At 47.1% G+C, this 17,112-nt stretch overlaps 1 protein-coding gene across 6 annotated transcripts in view; it reads left to right on the top strand.

Annotated features, from left to right (window-relative positions):
• The window catches only part of LOC119168686 (cytochrome P450 2U1), a 167,068-nt gene that overhangs the window by 11,747 nt on the left and 138,209 nt on the right, over positions 1–17,112 (top strand). For 3 of the 6 annotated variants that reach the window (XM_075865974.1, XM_075865972.1, XM_075865973.1), the window contains exon 2: positions 9,952–10,189. In XM_075865974.1, the coding sequence (XP_075722089.1) occupies positions 10,036–10,189 (154 nt within the window). In that variant the 5' untranslated portion in view covers positions 9,952–10,035. Of the gene's footprint in view, positions 1–9,297; positions 10,190–17,112 lie in introns of those variants that run through there. The other 3 variants (XM_075865970.1, XM_075865975.1, XM_075865971.1) reach the window with 2 other exon arrangements.

Below are 17,112 nucleotides of genomic sequence, written 5' to 3' on the forward strand. Positions count from 1 at the left end.
AATCCCTATGCACCACTCTTATTTTTGCCATCCTGAGTAGATTTGTTTCTATAATTGAACTGACCAAAAATTCCGTGTTTGGTGCTCTTTGGCCTGAGTTGTCCTTGCGCCACTAAAATCTACCTTTATCATCATCATCATCATTGTCGTCATCATGACGATTCTGGTAATTTCGAAATAATCCGCAGAAAACCCTGTAGGAAGAAACCAGTACTTTGTAATAGGTAGTGACATTATTTGCATGGTAAAGGAATACGTCTAACTAACACACGTCATGCCCACGCAGCGCCGTCATGGTCATCTCGTAAAAGGAAGTGAAAAGAAGTGAAAACTCATAAAAAAAGTTTTGGGGTGGGAGGGGGGCAGAGGAGGAGTTTTGTTTTTGTTCAGGTTTTCGCCGTTTGTCTTGCCCATAATGAGCATACACGGGTATTAGTCGAGCTTCTAGTTTGGAGACATAATTTATCTTCAAGAAATCTAGCTTTTTGCTGTTAGTATGAGCCAAAGTCATGAGTTCATTAGGCGATTAACAAAAGCAGCGGAAGGCATGAAGAGCGCGATAGCGTCGGAGGGAGCGGAACATGATACAGAAGCTAAGACATCAGCGTGCGGAGGTATGTGGGTGTCAACACTGGTAGCGAACTTCGCCCAGGAGAGAAAACCGTGGGCAGGTAAAGCGTCGACAAGTGAAAAAAAGGCGACTTCTGCACGGGCACAGTCAAGGATAGCTTGGTGATGAGACATAAAATCCCAGCCTAAATTAATTCTGTGCGAACAGTGAAGTACAATAAACTCGATTGTGTAAGACACTCCTTGAATAAGAAGCCTGACAGTACGCTGTGTAACCGGCTGGACGGGCTGCAACATGGCGGTGCAGGGAAACGGACCAAAGAAAGGGGTCGTCCCTTTTTTAATTGAGCGGCACAGCTCTTTGGCAATGACAGATAATGCGGTACACGTATCAAATGAAGGAAGAACAGATACACCTTCGATAACTACATCAATAACATTTGGCGGCGAATGAAGAGGACATGTATTTCGCGAAGGCAATGCAGTTCTTGCCTCGCGGACTGTGCAAGTTAGTTTTCCGAGTCGCTTGCAGGTGAACGTCGACGGTTTGGCGACAGATATTGACTACGAGTAGAAGTAGAGCATCTGTCACGAGCTGGTCGAAGACTACCGCGTGGAGGTGACTACTCACGGTTTGAATTGTAGGAGAATGTGTACCCGTATTGAGATGCTCATAGGTCGTCTCGGAAATATGATGGTGGGTGATGCCGGGGGCGTGTGACATCTCTGGATAGACGACACGAAAAGTAGATGGTAATGATGTGGGGGGTGCGCCAGGATTTGGAGACTGGATGTACTGGAGGTCGCGGAGGCGGGACTGTGTAAGCAGGAGCAGACAGCGGAGGCGGTGCTCGGAACGCCTGCGGCTGCGGGTGTGCTGCAGCCTCCTCATACATCATTGTTCGCTGTCTGGTAGCACTAATTCAGTTGGGAGAATGTCATACACCTTGTCCTGCAAGATGTGTTGTACTGTGCCGCTGAGCGGCCTACTGTGATCCAGCAAGCTGGGGATGCGAGAGAGCTGACGAGAAATCTCTTCACGCACAAAAGCTTTAATTAGCGAGAGAAGGACGGGATGCTGTGATGGAGTAAAGCCAAGCCATTGATTTCTTATGGGAAACAGGGCGGTGGGTTACAAGGTGCTGGCGGCCGAGTTTGTCGTAGCTTCGACATAGGTGATGAGCTAAGCGACCATAATCGGACTCTTCGAGATCAGCATCTAGAATGCGTCTTCATCAATGCGCTTAAATATATGATTGTTTTTGTCTGCCTATGCCATGTTCGCATCGACGCGTGCTCACAGGTATAGCTTGTCAATATATCTTGTGATTGTCTCGCCTGACTGTTGAGAGCGCGAGCGCACGCGCTTTTCCGCACGAAGCTTTCGGACAGCAGGTCGACCGAAGACTTTGTTGAACGTGTTCTTAACCGCTGCCTAAGTCAGGAAATCAGTTTCATGGTTTCGAAGCAACAAGTGAGCAATACCGGTTCAGTAAATGCCCATGGAGGCCAGTTTTGTGGCGTCATTACACTTGTTGAGAACAATCACAAACTCATGATAATTGACTGATATGTTGGGTATAACGTTCCTAAACCACCATATCATTTTAAACGACGCTGTAGTGTAGGGCTCCAGAGATTTTGACCAACTGGGGTGCTTCAACATGCACCCAAATATGAGCACACGAGCCCACAGCATTTTCGGCTCCGTCAAAAATGCAGGCGCTGCAATAGAGATTCGATCATGCGACCTGCGGGTCAGCAGCCAAGTATATAGCTTAGCCATAAGAGCACCACGGCCGGGCGACACTCACGAGCTCATAGACGGACAGCCAATCGTCGTCATCGTGGTTAGCAGCGCCGCTGAATATCGGACGGCGCCGCTGACGGATCATGCCGGTGCATGTGGCGGCCTCGGCAGCAGGTATTTATTTATTTATTTATTTATTTATTAGAATACCCTCAGGGCCCGTAGGGCATTACAGAGGGGGTGGGCACAACATTTATAACACACAAGAAAAAAGAGACAAAATAAAGAAACAAGTGTCAGATGCGCAAATCAGGAAGGCAACATAAGTCAACTAAAAATGTATAAGTGAGAATTCAAGCACATACAAGACAAAGATAGATAATGGAAACTGCGTATAGTTACAAGCATTGCTGAGAAATCGCAGTCTTGAATAACAAAGGGTCTGTTATTGTTACAACGGAAGAGGGAAGGTGGTTCCAATCGGCGGCTGTTTTCGGTAAGAAGGCTGCTGAAAAGAATTTGGTGCGGCAAAACGAAACGGCAACCTTATGCTGGTGATCAATGCGCGATGAGTGGTATGACGGTTGTGAAATGAGGTCTCGCTTCATTGATGGATAGTGAAAAAATATCTTATGAAAAAAATGCAGTCGCGCCAGTTTCCTCCGGACAGTTAAATTGGGTAGGTCAAGGTTAGATTTCATTTCTGATATGCTAGCAGTACGGGAATAATTAGAACAAATGAACCGAACTGAGCGGTTCTGAACAGATTCTAACGCGTTAATTAAATTTTGCTGCACGGGATCCCATATAGGTATGGTCGGATTGGTGGGATAGAACCGCTGGTCATGACAACATGTAGAGTCTGGCTGCGCAACTCCAGGATGTTCGAAAAACCCAGCACCCTCCAACAGTTATGATAAAGATGTGAGACGCCTCTCGGGATCAGATATTGTAATAGCAGACAAGGTGCGATCGTAGGTCTAGCTAGCGAGAACAGCAACAATGTTCAGCACGAGCAGCTCCTGTGTAGCGCTGACGATAGCTGCGGAGCTTAGCAGGGTGCACTTCTTCTTTACAAGTATTACTATTGGTATTATAGCAGCAATAATGATTCATAAGATCCTAAGCACCATGGTAATCAATGTTATGATATGCATGCGGATACGACGTGATGGCGGCATTTTATGTTATTCATTTTAACGCTACGAATTGAAGCTGAAGTAATGTGCTCTTTTGCGTATAGACAGATGTTAAACAGTCATTTACATTTTATTAACACTTCTTTACTGCTGCGTAACGATGTCAACGGTAACATTGATGTTACCAAATCCAGAGTGGCAAGTTGATCTGTCGTAATTGTTCTTGCAATTATGGTGGCCCTGGCCAGTGCTACCTTGTCCACTTCTGTGGATGGTAGTTGTATATAAATCAGAGGTTAATTATTCCTGATGCCTGTATCAGTACTGTTAGGTGTAGTGTCTCTAGAACTACGCACCCAGCACTACAACCACTAATATCATTTTCCCTACACTAGGGTGGTCTAGCGTCCCTTTCCTGAGCAGTGTCGAATGCGGGCCCGGAACTCTTACAATACCAGACTGCAATGCTGAATGTTTGAGTTCAGTTTCAACTGAGGACCTGTAGGTTGACATTACATTAGTCGAGTCGACACTTCCGATGCTAATTTCTCCTAACACACTCGCATCTGGATTACCTATATTTGTTATAACCATTTCTGAGCAGTAATAAGCTGTCGGTCACCTACAGTACAGATTCGTGTAGGGCGGCCCGAGAAATACGAGTATGTGCCACAGTTGTATGTAGGAAAAGGTTTCACGAAGCCCGTGATGGTTATTCCCTAGAGGCCGCACAGTGTACATATTAACGCTCAAAGTTTCTGCTGGCCCTGCAATGTGCTCTATTTAAAATAATAATAATATTAATAATAATAATAATAATAATAAAAGTCAGTCAGTCAGTCAGTCAAGAACTTTAATATATGGTCCTGAGGAGTTTAAGCCACCAGGGTGCCCACGTGGGACATCCTAGCAGCCGCTACCGTAGGCGACGCCCGAGTCGGGGCTGGAACGTGGTGGCGTTCCGCCAGTTCTTGGGCCCTCTGGACTGCCTTAAGTTGGTTTCGGAGATTGGGGCTCCTGAGTGCCTCCTCCCAGTCGGACTCACTGGTGAGAGGTCCCTGAGGTAACGCGGGACATTGCCAGAGCATGTGCGCGAGTGAACAGTACACTTCTGTGCAATCTGGGCACTGTGAATTTATGTCTGAGTTATAATGGCTGAGTCGGCCCCGTGATGGGTACGATCTCGTTTGTAACATTCTAAAGGCTACTTCTTGCGCGCGTTCGAGTTTTGAATGGGGTAAAGGGTATCGGCTTCTGTTGTGTCGGTAGTGGGAGGTAATTTCATGGAAGGTGAGTAGTGGGTCATTAAACTGCACGTCTGGGCCCAGCTCTTCGGTGGCTGATTGATCGTCACGGCGGGTCAGTTCTCGTGCTCGATCATGAGCCATTTCGTTGAGGTTGGGTTGTTGTGGGTGAACGTCTTTGCCCATGTGGGCAGGGAACCAAGAGAGGTAGTGCGAGCCCGTATATTTCCGTGTTTGTAAAATGCGGGCTGCTTCTGGAGCGATGTTGCCGGTTTCGTAAGCCCGAATGGCGGCGCGAGAGTCTGTGAAGACATTAGTGAGTGAGGGGTCGGTCATCGCTAAAGCTATAGCAACTTGTTCGGCTATGGCGCTTGTTGATAGCCTAACCGAGGCGGCTGAGCGTAGGGCTCCGTCGCCATCTACTACCGCGAGTGCGAAAGAGGAGGAGTTACCGTATTGCGCTGCGTCGACGAATGCGGTAGAGTTGCGATTCGCGGCGGTACGGTTTAGGATCGCGCGAGCGCGGGCCAGCCGTCTGCCTTTGTTGTGTTGTGGGTGGACATTTCGCGGAAATGGGGTTACCATGTAAGTAGCTCGGACAACTCTGGGGAGGGTTACTGCGCGTTCAAGGCAGGGGTGTGGGGACATGCCGGCCTCGCTTAGAAGTCGGCGGCCTGCCTTGGAGGAGGAGAGGCGGATCACTTGGGCCGTGGTCTGGGCCTCGATCACTTCATCGATGCCGTTGTGCATGCCTAGTTGGTCGAGACGGGAAGTGCTCGTGTTTTGAGGCAAACCAAGGACTTGTTTAATGCTTTTGCGCATGAGTGTGTTTAGTTTCGTCTTTTCTACCTTCGTCCAGTTGTGGGCAGAGGCGACGTAATTGATGTGACTCATTAGGAACGCGTGGTATATGCGCAGAAGGTTGGCCTCTCCAAGGCCTCGTCTACGACCCGAGACTCGCTGAATGAGTCGGAGCATGTTCTCGGTTTTAGCTGTGATATGTTTAATTGTTCTTGCATGACAGCCAGTGGCCTCGACGAGGAGGCCGAGAATGCGTATGGAGTCCACGCGGGGTATTCGCTGCCCATCTTTGGCGTGTAGCGCTATGGGTAGATCACCTAAGGGTGTTAAGTTACGAACGCCTTGGCGAGATTGCCGGTACAGTAGCAACTCTGATTTTGTGGGCGACAAACGAAGTCCAGTGTTTTTTAAGTAGGCTTCTGTGGTATTGAGAGCAGTTTGAAGGGCTTGCTCCAACTCCGCCAATGAGCCTCCCGGGCACCAGATGGTGATGTCATCTGCGTATATAGCATGGTTTATGTTTGGGATCTCGCGGAGTTTGTCAGATAGTCCCTTCATTACTATGTTAAAAAGGAGTGGAGAAATGACTGCCCCTTGTGGTGTCCCGTTGGAACCTAATGTGTAAGTGTCGGATGTAAGTTGCGATAAATGCAGCTGAGCTTTTCGATTTTGCAGAAAAGAACGAATGTACGCCTGGAATCTTTTACCGAGACCAAGGCTGGCAATGGATTCCAGTATAAAGCGGTGTGAGACGCTGTCGAATGCTTTAGTGAGGTCTAGGGCGAGAATGCCACGAACATCTCTCGTTTTTGAGTCGAAGATCTGTTTCTTTAGTAATAGCATGACGTCTTGTGTTGAAAGGTGCGGACGGAACCCGACCATGTTGAACGGAAAGAGTTCGTGATCCTCTATGTAGCGCGATACACGATTTAGGATGACATGTTCAGCTGCTTTTCCTATGCATGAGGTTAGGGAAATCGGGCGTAGATTGTCGAAGTTGAGTGGTTTACCTGGCTTTGAGAGAAGGATTACCGTGGCCGTGCGCCATTGTTCAGGTACCTGGCCAGTTTCCCACATGTAATTAATGTCTTTTGTGAGTAGTGTGATGGCTTGGTCGTCTAAATTTCGCAACAGGCGGTTGGTTACCTTGTCAGGACCGGGGGCTGATCTGCTGTTGAGGTTGTGTAATGCCTCCCGAATTTCTGACTCCGTGAAGGGTTCGTCGAGTTCGGGTATCGTTTCGCATTCTATTTCTGGGTAGTCGGTGGGTTGTGCTGTGTTTAAGGGGAGGTGACGTTTGGAGATTTCTTCAAGAAAGGATGAGTTTGTTCCTCCCATCTTTTTGTGCGAGTGTAGGAGCCGGTCTATGGCATGACTCTGGTTGTTTTTTGTTTCGCAGTCGTCCAGCATGTATTTTAGGAGGTTCCATTTACCCCCAGTTCGCATGCGGCCGTCGACCGCCGAGCAGAGTTCATGCCATTGGAGTCGTGTGAGCTCCGTGCAATATTTGGCAATGTCTTGGTTCAGTATTGATAGACGTTTTCGTAAGCGTCTGTTTAGTCGTTGTGTTTTCCAGCGCGCGAGTATTGACGCTTTTGCCTCGAGCAAATGTGCCAGATGTGGGTCCATTCTCGGGACCTCGAGTTCTGTTTGTATTGTTTTCGTTGTTTTGGCTATGTCTTCCTGAAGTGAGGTGAGTAGTTCGATGAATGTGTTGTATTCCTTTGTGTTGTTTTTGCGGAGGGTGCGGAAGGCATCCCAGTCCGTTAGCGTGAATGTACGGGGTGGAGCTGATGCGTTGGGTAGTTCGGTTCGTATGATGAAGTGATCGCTGCCCAGGTTTTCCTGCGTATTGGTCCAGGTGTGGCCTGTTACGTTACGGGTAAATACCAAGTCCGGCGTAGTGTCGCGTTGTACCGATGTTCCAAGTCTCGTAGGGAATCGGTGATCTGTGATGAGTGTGAGGGACAAGTCGTCAATTGCTCGCGTGAGGTTAGTGCCTTTAGCCGTTGCCTGGGGGTAACCCCATGACGGGTGGGGGGCATTGAAGTCGCCTGCTATAACAAGCGGAGAGTTTCGCGCGAGCGTTGTGGCTTTAGTTAAGAGCGCATGGAAGGACTGTCTGTAGTCTGACGGGGAGCTGTAAACGTTAAGGATAAAAACGCTTTGTTTTAAAAAACGGTTTGGTACGAGTTCGACGAGTATCGCTTCCAGGCGGCTGCGGGTGGGTAATACCTCATGTACTATGTGAGCAAATTTCTTGCTAATCAGCGTGGCTATACCTCTCTTGGTATCCCCTCGTTGTGAGATGGGGTGGTAACCCGATAATGTGAGAGTATCACAAAGGGTCTCCTGCAGTAATATTACGTGTGGCTTCTTGGGTTGCGCTTTAATGTACTGCAGCAGTGGGGTTTTACGGGTCGCGAAGCTAGCGCAATTCCACTGCCAAATTTCTAACGTGTTTTGGGTTGTGGAAGCCATGATGATTACATTGAATTTGGTGGCCCAGGCAGAATTGCCGTAGGATCCACAGAAACTACTGTTCTGGCTTTGGTTTTAGCTTTTATGGTGGCTTTTTGCTCTAGTGCTTCCACCCGGCGTGACAGCGTGTCGATGTTATCGTGGTTTTCTCGCGTGAGACGTAAGATTTCGTTTAGAGTGTCTTCTGGTGAGTCGCTGTCATTCGTGTCCGCTTCGCGGAGTGGTGGGGCTCTGCGTTTAGGTTTGCTAACATCTATAGTGGATGAGGGGGGATCTTTAGGAGCTGTGAGAGTTTGTATTTGGTGCCTCGCCTCATTTAGTTGTGTGGTGAGCTGTTGTATGGTTGCCCGAAGACCTGCTAGTTCTGCTCGTAGAGTTGTAACTACCTCGCTTTCATGCTCTGGCAATGAGGGCCGCGTTACCTTTGTGACTGGCGGCGTGCTCCGTAGCGGTGGTTTCTTCCCTTGGACTCGGTCCGCCCATGTCAGCTCAGCCTGGCGAGATGGGGAGTGTCTCCTGGAGCGGGAGTGGCTGCGCTGGGCACTGCGACGTCTCGCTGTCGGTGTGAGGGAGCGGCTTCGCCTGGATGTCGCATAGGTGCTCGAGGTGGCGCTGGAATCGCGGGAGCTGGCTCCACTCGATCCTCGGGAGCGGCTACGACCGCGTCGACGGCGTCGGCGTCGTCGTTGGCGTACGATGTACGGAACTTGAAATTTACGTTTGCAGTCCTTATCGGCAGTGGGGTGTGGTCCACCGCAGAGGGTGCAGTGGGGCTTACATTGGTGGTTTTCGGGTGGGGTTTTGAGTCCGCACTTTCGGCACCACGTTGTGTTAGGATTAGGGCAAACGTCTGCACGATGGCCGAGGCTGCCGCAGTTGTAACAAACTTCCGTGTGTCTGCGGAAAAGCGTGCATCGAACTATGCTCGCCCCGCAGTATACATAATTGGGAACTTGCATTCCTTGGAACAGGATGGTGACGGCTGTGGTGTTCTTGATGCGTTTCACCTCCAGGGCACTCGGGTTGCGCTTTGTGACGATCAGTTCTCGGAGCTGGGTATCGGTGAGGTCAATGTCAATGCCTCGGATGACGCCTTTGCACGTGTTATCGGGTGGAGCCGGATATACAGCAACTCGGTACAGAGTGTCTCGCAGACGTAGTTGCTGTACCGTGGTATAAGCTCGTGCGTTTCGTTCGATAATAAAAGTAATAATAAATAAATAAAAGTAAATAATATAATAAAAAAATAAATAAAAAATAAAAGTAATAATAAAATATAAAATAATAAAAGTAATAATATTATTAACGAAACCCTTAGTTAGGCATGTTACCGCACAACATTGTTCGCAAATTTCGGCTGGGGTGGTCTCATTTTCAGGGAGGTCGAAGGGTAGAGACCGGAGTACAGTGCGGTGTCATTTGCAAGGTGCAAATTTTTCTCGAGTACGCCGATCATCATATTAAAATATTGATTTTTGAAGGTTAAACGTAAGATAATAATCTTTTACCTACAAGTTACAGTTGTAGTATTAGTAGTAAGTAATAGCAGTAGTGTACTATCATTGAATGCCGCGAATACGTACAGCTTTGTGTAGGTATGCCTAAATGCCAAATATACGGAGATACATCACATGAGCATAATTTAGAGTCGTTTTCTAGTTACGATAAACGTACCCGTCCGTATGCTGAACCAGCAACCTAGGTACCGACTACCTAGTCATTACCATTGAACCTGTAGGTACTGGCTGGTAAACTACTTTTGTCTTTAGTAGTCAAGTCATACAGTGAATTTCGTAAAAAGTGGGAAACTAATTTTCAGTATTCACGTCATAGGCCTCTATGTTTTCGTTGCGCATTCGACATGGATTAGTTCGATCAATATCACCATATTGCCTAGCAACGTTTCTTCAGAGTGCCTGGGATAAAAGCTGCTTTGATATCTGTTTTGTTTCTTGTCCTTCTTCAGGATCGACGGAAACCACCACGACCATGCTAATCCTTTTGACATCTGTCATGGCTTCTATTGTGTGGGTTGTGTTTTGCTTTCTCAATGAGTGGCGGCTGTGGTGGGGTTCACCTCCAGGAAGCAAACTGCCACCTATGCCACCATGGACCAGCATCCGAGGGCATGTTGAATTGCTTCGAGAGGATTTCCACCGAAACAAGTGCATTGAGTGGGCGAAAAAGTACGGACCCGTGCTCAGGTGAGTCTTCTGATGATATCAGTTCACACGTTGTAGTGAACGACGGCAATAATGCAATGTTAAATGTATTCTCCTGGGTAAATTTTTAAACACTGAGAAAAGAAACGCAACAAGTGGGAATAGAGGCATGACATTTACGGGGCCTTGTTTTTTGGTTGATCTAGCATTAACGAAAGCAACATGTGTGTTTCATTAAGGCTCCAACAGACTAGCAGTAGATTTTCACTGCGAACCTTTTTCAGCTAGTGGCACAGTTCATGTCTCCATTTCTCGTTCGGCGAGTTTTATTATTTATCTTCCAAGCATAAGCCTGCCATTCATTCGAGTTTACAATGCCGGGCTGCTTATATATTTTGATCGCCTATGCCATACATAAATAAACAATCGCGTAGGTTCAATGAGACGCACATTGAACAATCGCAACTAACAAAATAATTAAAAAGCTCCAAAAAAGGACGCAGATCCTGCCATCACATATATAGCCTAAGTTCACTATATGAGGATCCCTCTCTCTTTCTCTCCCTACCTTGCTAGCATTGTGGGCAATCAGAGTCTTGTTGTGACCAGCTCACATAAAAAGCACAGAGTTACGGCAAGCCCTCGCACTTATACCATTCTAAGTGGCTAGCTTGACATCAGCACACTCAAGGAGATTGACTTGACTTGGTACACTTTGTATTTTGGCTGCCGCTCCACAGCCACTGGTTCTCTGAGAAGCAGTAGAGATCGGGGGCTTCCTATACGACGACAACATCTTGGCGCCGACCATGAATGCTCTCAGAGAACGTGAAGTTTGAACAGAATATTAGTAATACTGTGTGGCCACAAACCGTCTTCGAGAAGGCGGGTGGGGGGGAGTGATTCTTCAATGAGCAAAAGAAGATAAAAGTTATCCCCGTAACTGTCGGCATCTAAGAGTGAAACCTCAACGGTGGCCAAGAAAGAAAAAGATTGGGACGTGTTCGAAGCAGTCCGAGGACGGGATACCACTCAGCGAGAGGTTCACGGCGGCAGGAGATGGCGGAGGGTGAACCAGTCGGCCAGAGCTGCGCTGTCCTCGAAGATTGTGGGGGCACAACCATTCGGCACGGACCCAGCAAGTGAGTCCCGAACAACCTTCGGAATAAGGCGAGGCAGCAGTTTTGTACGGACTGGATATCGAAGCTGACAGATGACAGATGACTTGACTACGGACTAGCTATCTGGTATCACTTATTAAATGCGAAGCATTTCTGAGCAAATTTCGGCGACTTTGAGCGTATCTATCTACCTATCTATCTATCTATCTATCTATCTATCTATCTATCTATCTATCTAGACGCCTACGACTTTTAGCTCTCCTCGCCGTTTCAATAATGGTATTGATACCGAACTTGGTATGGCATAATATGATTGTATGAAGAACATATTTGACTTGTCATGACATGAAAGTCATGATATGTATGTCATGAATGTCATGATTTACATTTATGGTCCTGCATCTCTTGCGGTGGTTTGGTTCACACGGCATGTTTCAAAACTGGTATGGTATGACATGATTGAATGGCGAACACAAGCGACAGACCCTAACAAAAAAATCATGACATGCATGTCATGTAACAACATGACTACATGTCACGCTCATTATGAGGTTGCGGCTGTTTCGCTAGTGTCACATATACCAAATTTGGTGTTACAGTACATGAATGGGGGACGAAAGTATGTGACTTATGCAAACATGATAATCATGAGATGCGAGTCATGTAACAACATGACTACATGCCGCGCTGCGCTGGCAGCCGTTTCGCTAGCTTCACTTATACGAAATTCGGTATTACGAGACGTGAATTGATGACGAAGGCATGATACTGGTGCAAACATGATAAACATGCGATGTGTGTCATGTAACAATATCACTACATGTTACGCTCATGACGCGCTCACGGCCGTTTCACTAGCTTCACATTTACAGACTCGGTATGAGTCTGTAAATGTGAGGTATGAGTCTGTAAACAGACTTTGATGTGTCATTTACGACATAGGTAAATGGCACATCAAAACATGATAATCGCTACTTGCGTGTCATGTAACAACGTGACTACACGCAACACTCATGATGCGCTGGAGGCCATTTTGCCAGCTTCACATCTGTCAATCAAGATATTAGGTGACGTCAATAGATGACGAAGGTGATTGATTGGCGCAAAAATAATAATCATGAGATGCATGTCATGTGAGAACATGACTACATGCCACAGTCAAGGCGCCGATAGATTTCGACGCGAGGAGACGCGCGTGCTCGCCGGCGTTCGTTTCGTCGCGTCACGCTGGCGCTGCGACGCCAGGCGCTGGTTTTGCCATGGACTGGCAGTTGTGCGCTACGCTGCGTTACTCTGACGCATGCGTGTTTCAGCGCGTCCGGCATGCCTCCGCCACGAAAAGAGGGAGACGCAGTGTTGTCTGGGTAACGCATCGGCGCGAATTTTGCGCCGGTTGCCGTCGGGCCGCGCTTGCGGACGCTGGTAGCGCCGGTCGCGCCGGTCGCGCCTGCCATCAGACTATAGAGTTATCGCGTTTTCCTAAAGTAGCGTCGTTGTGCCCAGCGTGCGCGCGCGCTCAATGCTACATTAGAGTATACTAGACCCTTCATGATACGCTCGCGGCTGTTTTGCTAGCTCCACATATACCGAATTTGGTGTTACGTGACGTCAATGGATGGCGAAAAATATGTCTGGTGCAAATATGCTAATTCTGACACGCGTGTCGTGCAAGAACATGACAACATACCTTGCTAATAGCGTGCTAGCAGCTGTTTTGCTAGCTAAACATTTACTAAATTTGGTATCACGTGACGTGAATAGATGACAAAAATAAATGACACTTCCAAACTTGTTAATCATGTCAGGAAAGTCATGTATGGCATCAATTAACTCTACCTCGTAACGTTGTGCCGACTTTAAAGTGACACATGAACCTTTGTTATTCGTGCTTTGCATGTCACCAATTCCCACAGTACGTGGGATCGGCCAATTTTTTTACCTGATATTTTGAGCGTGTAAATTACGAGCTGAATTTCGCAGTTGAGTATCTTCAGCTGGCGGATACACAACTGAGGTCAAAGTACGATTCCATATTTCTCATAACCACGTGCATGTTTTACCGTCACAGCCAGACCTGCCAGAAGATAGCAGAAATATTCTCGATGCCACATTGACAGGCTTCGCAGTAGTAATTAGCCGACTATGTGACGACTTCGTTTATAGAAACCAATGCGAATAAGTCATAATCTTTAAGTATCTCGAGTTTGTCAAGACTGTCAGACGATAACATGGCTGGGCTAATTGATGCGCCTGAGGTTGAAAGAGAGGTGACACACCATATACATGGTGTGTCACCTCTCTACACCTGAAGCAAGCCGTGCTGACTTGCAGTGTACCACCTGAAAGCCGTATGGATTGCCCCTAAGCTATTCTGCCCACCATTGAATTTTTCAATAATCGTTCTGACTGGGACCAGCTTGAAGGAAACAACAAGTTCCCGACGAATCACTGTAAAGACTGCAATGTTGGGTACTATATTACCAGAGTACTTGCCTACGTAAGCCGCACGGAAGCACCAGGGATTATCTACCACCGCATTGACAGCGTAAGGAAGTAGTCGAATTACAAAAGCGATTATAACCACGTTCACCATACTGTGTAGCCTCACACGCATTCCGTGTTGCGGATTTGCCGACTCGGCACGCAGACGCGGGTGAAGACCAGAGCGCCAAACGGCAGTAGTGCATTTTTCTTCGTGTACGACGTCCCTTGCTTTACACTAAATGTTGCCCGACAAGGGTATCTCTGACAGTACGTGAACACAATTGATGGCGTTGGAAAGACAGATCAGCATACAAAGTTTTCTCGTCCAGGCGCACTGCATGGGTGACGACGAAAAGACTGAAAGCTTCTCACTACCTGCTGTGATCAGTCAGATACCAGGTAAACTTTCTACAGCTATAACGACGGCTCAATACATGACATTCGCAGCAGAGCCTTATTCCGCAGCGTTGCCGATTGTGGGAACGAAAAAGGTATTCGGACTTCGGCCCGGCTTGCGCGACAGCGTGGACAAATCAATAAAGAGTCAGAACAGAGCAGCTGGCCCAGCAAACAGAAGCTGTATCTACCATCTCCTGTAACTTCTTTGATTTTAAGGGCAAATCATAAGAATATTGTTTAGAAGTAACTAGTATTGTGCCCGACACATTCCATCGCTTTATTGTCTGCAGCTGTCAATAGTTGTGTATAATATAGAATGCGACCCTATCTGACAGTTCCCCTGCAGTCGTATAGAACACATATACGAATATACAACTGCAACCGTTATCAAGGCCTGGGATCTGGCGTTCTTGGTACTACATATCCGTAGTGATATAGCGCAGTTTTTGCTACACTGGACAAGACTAAAAGACACACAGCCCCTACTTTCAACAAATAGTTTATTTCAATGCGAATCACCTAATTTTATATAGAACCAGTGCTCACACATGCACATATACAATTTTGTCCAGGAAAACAAATTATTTGGTTGTCAGAGATAGTAACAGGGTAATAACACACTCGTCAACCAGCCGATGAATAGTTATTGATCATACAATGAATCAAGTGATTTCGTCAAAGCGCGGATAGACCACCGAACATTTATTACAAAACGGAACGCACTCACACTTGTCAGTGTCTGGCTAATCAGCCTTCGCCACCGTTCCTTACATTACTGCAAACGTCCCTGAGAATTTCGTTAGTGCAACGCATCGTCTACGCTATATAAAACTTATTATATGATTGAGGGTTGTGGCAAGTAACACTGTCCTGGCATGGTGCGTAGCGTACCCTGTGATTCTTACTCAAGCCAAGCCTCACTTGATCAACTGCTGCTTTAGCAAATGTTTAGCCCCCTTATTAGAGGTCGTGAACAAAACTTCTACTTTGCATCCATCTTTTTTATGGCGTGAGACCTATTACAAATTTTGTGTTTATATGGCATTGAAGCGAACTTTTTTCAATAATGAAAACTAGCTGTTCTCACGGCCTGTCTACTGAAACAGTTTCTTAAGGAAGAATTCTGTGACCGATAAACAGAAATTCAGGATAACCTGCCTGCTTTAGGCGAAAGTTTTGCATTGGAGGCTCATCTCGAAGGAATGATGAAAAAGTTTTATGACATTATCGCAACAGTGTGGTACACCGGTATTATTTTGACAAGGTTTGACTAAGAATAAAAATGTAATAATCACTATTTTCGCCTCAGTTCGAAAGAACGACACGTGCGCTTCTCCTGGAAATGAAATATTACATCGAGCAACCTCAGTGTAGTACGATTCGCTCCCGAAAGTTTGTTGATGATCACACGTGGTTGCAAGCAGTCATGTGCAGGGTTTAATATTGTTATATGGCGCTCATCTAGACAACAAAAAAGTGAAGGACTAGGTAATGCTTGCTTTCACCATCTTGGTTGTTTTTACCCGCACTATGACTGCAAATGTTGTAAATACACCCGTTTGCTTTCACCACCCCATAACATCTTTGGTGGAGGTACTGGGTACATCCGGAGCACATCATAGAAGTTCGCAGTGGGCGTCATCTTGGACAGTCCATCATGTCGACAGGCAAGTTCATCAATCCAACCCCGCTAAGTTGAATGCATCCAGCCACGTGGTTGTGACCCGTATCCAAGACCCTTGCACTTCAACGGGACTGATAATGTGCACGTAGACAAGTGGCTGGCTGACTACAAGCGCGCCAGCAAGACCATTTGCTTGGATCCGTGTTTGATGCTAGCCAATGTCAGCAAGTACCTCAGGGGTATGGCCAATGTCGGGTTCGATACGCACGATGAGCTAGCTAGCTCAGTCATATATAAGCAAAAAAAATGAAAGAGCTTTTTGGAAAGCCTAGTGAACGCTGACGATCCACCTAGAAAAAGCTCTCGTGCTATGCCCAAAGCTTAAAAAAGCCGTACATGGTTTACATACAAGAGGTCTTAGCCTTGGGCCGGTAAGTATATAGCCAAATGCTCGAAGACGACAAAGTCAGCTATGTTCTTAAAGGCATCGCTGACGACGCTTTTCACTTGCTGATGTACAAGGACTGACTTAACATTGACGATAATATCAGAAAGTGCTGACGGTTTGAAGAAGCAAGGTGCCGACGAGTCACGCGGCAATTTCTTCAGCTCTCTGATCCGGCCGCCACGTCATCGTGCGATGACGCCCAGATCCAGCCCAGTACTGAAAAATTCCTGCGTCTTGTACGGCGAGAGATTGAGGAAACAAGTCTTGCTGCTCACCAGGCTTATTCTCACGAAGAGGCCCGCCCGACAGTGCCACTAATGCAGACCGTCATGCGCGAAAAAGTGCCAAATGCAGGTAATCAGCCCGTCGTCTCGTGGTGAGTCCTGTTTCATACTTCTGGCCACAACTGACTTATTCCAGGTATCATAATCCGAACCAGGGGCGCACACGTGATGACAGGCCGATATGCTTCAACCGCAATGCCGTCAGCCTCATTATCCGCTATTTTCACAATTGTTGGCCATCGTCTCCTCCTGCGCCACAACGTGCAGACGACACTCAATCTTCCTCTTTGCACCGCCACGGGGACTCACAAAATCGTAATGGCTGAACATCAACCCGACGTTACGACTGCACGCCGTCCCTCCACACTCAGTAAAATTCTCGGTCACCTTCGTCCTGACATTCCCCTTCACTTTTCCTACGCCATTCCTCCTCTGAAAACTGACCAATGCTGCTTCCGAAGGTGATGCATTGTCTTATCAACCCGGAAACTCTCTCTTCTAACTCTAGCAACTCGATAAAACATTTTGTACGTAGAAGTATATGGCAGGCCTGTTACAGCGCTCGCCCTTCTCGTTGTCTCCGTAAAGTAGTTGCACCCATCTCT

This window comes from Rhipicephalus microplus, chromosome 6, assembly GCF_043290135.1.
Source record: "Rhipicephalus microplus isolate Deutch F79 chromosome 6, USDA_Rmic, whole genome shotgun sequence".
Taxonomy (NCBI): domain Eukaryota; kingdom Metazoa; phylum Arthropoda; class Arachnida; order Ixodida; family Ixodidae; genus Rhipicephalus; species Rhipicephalus microplus.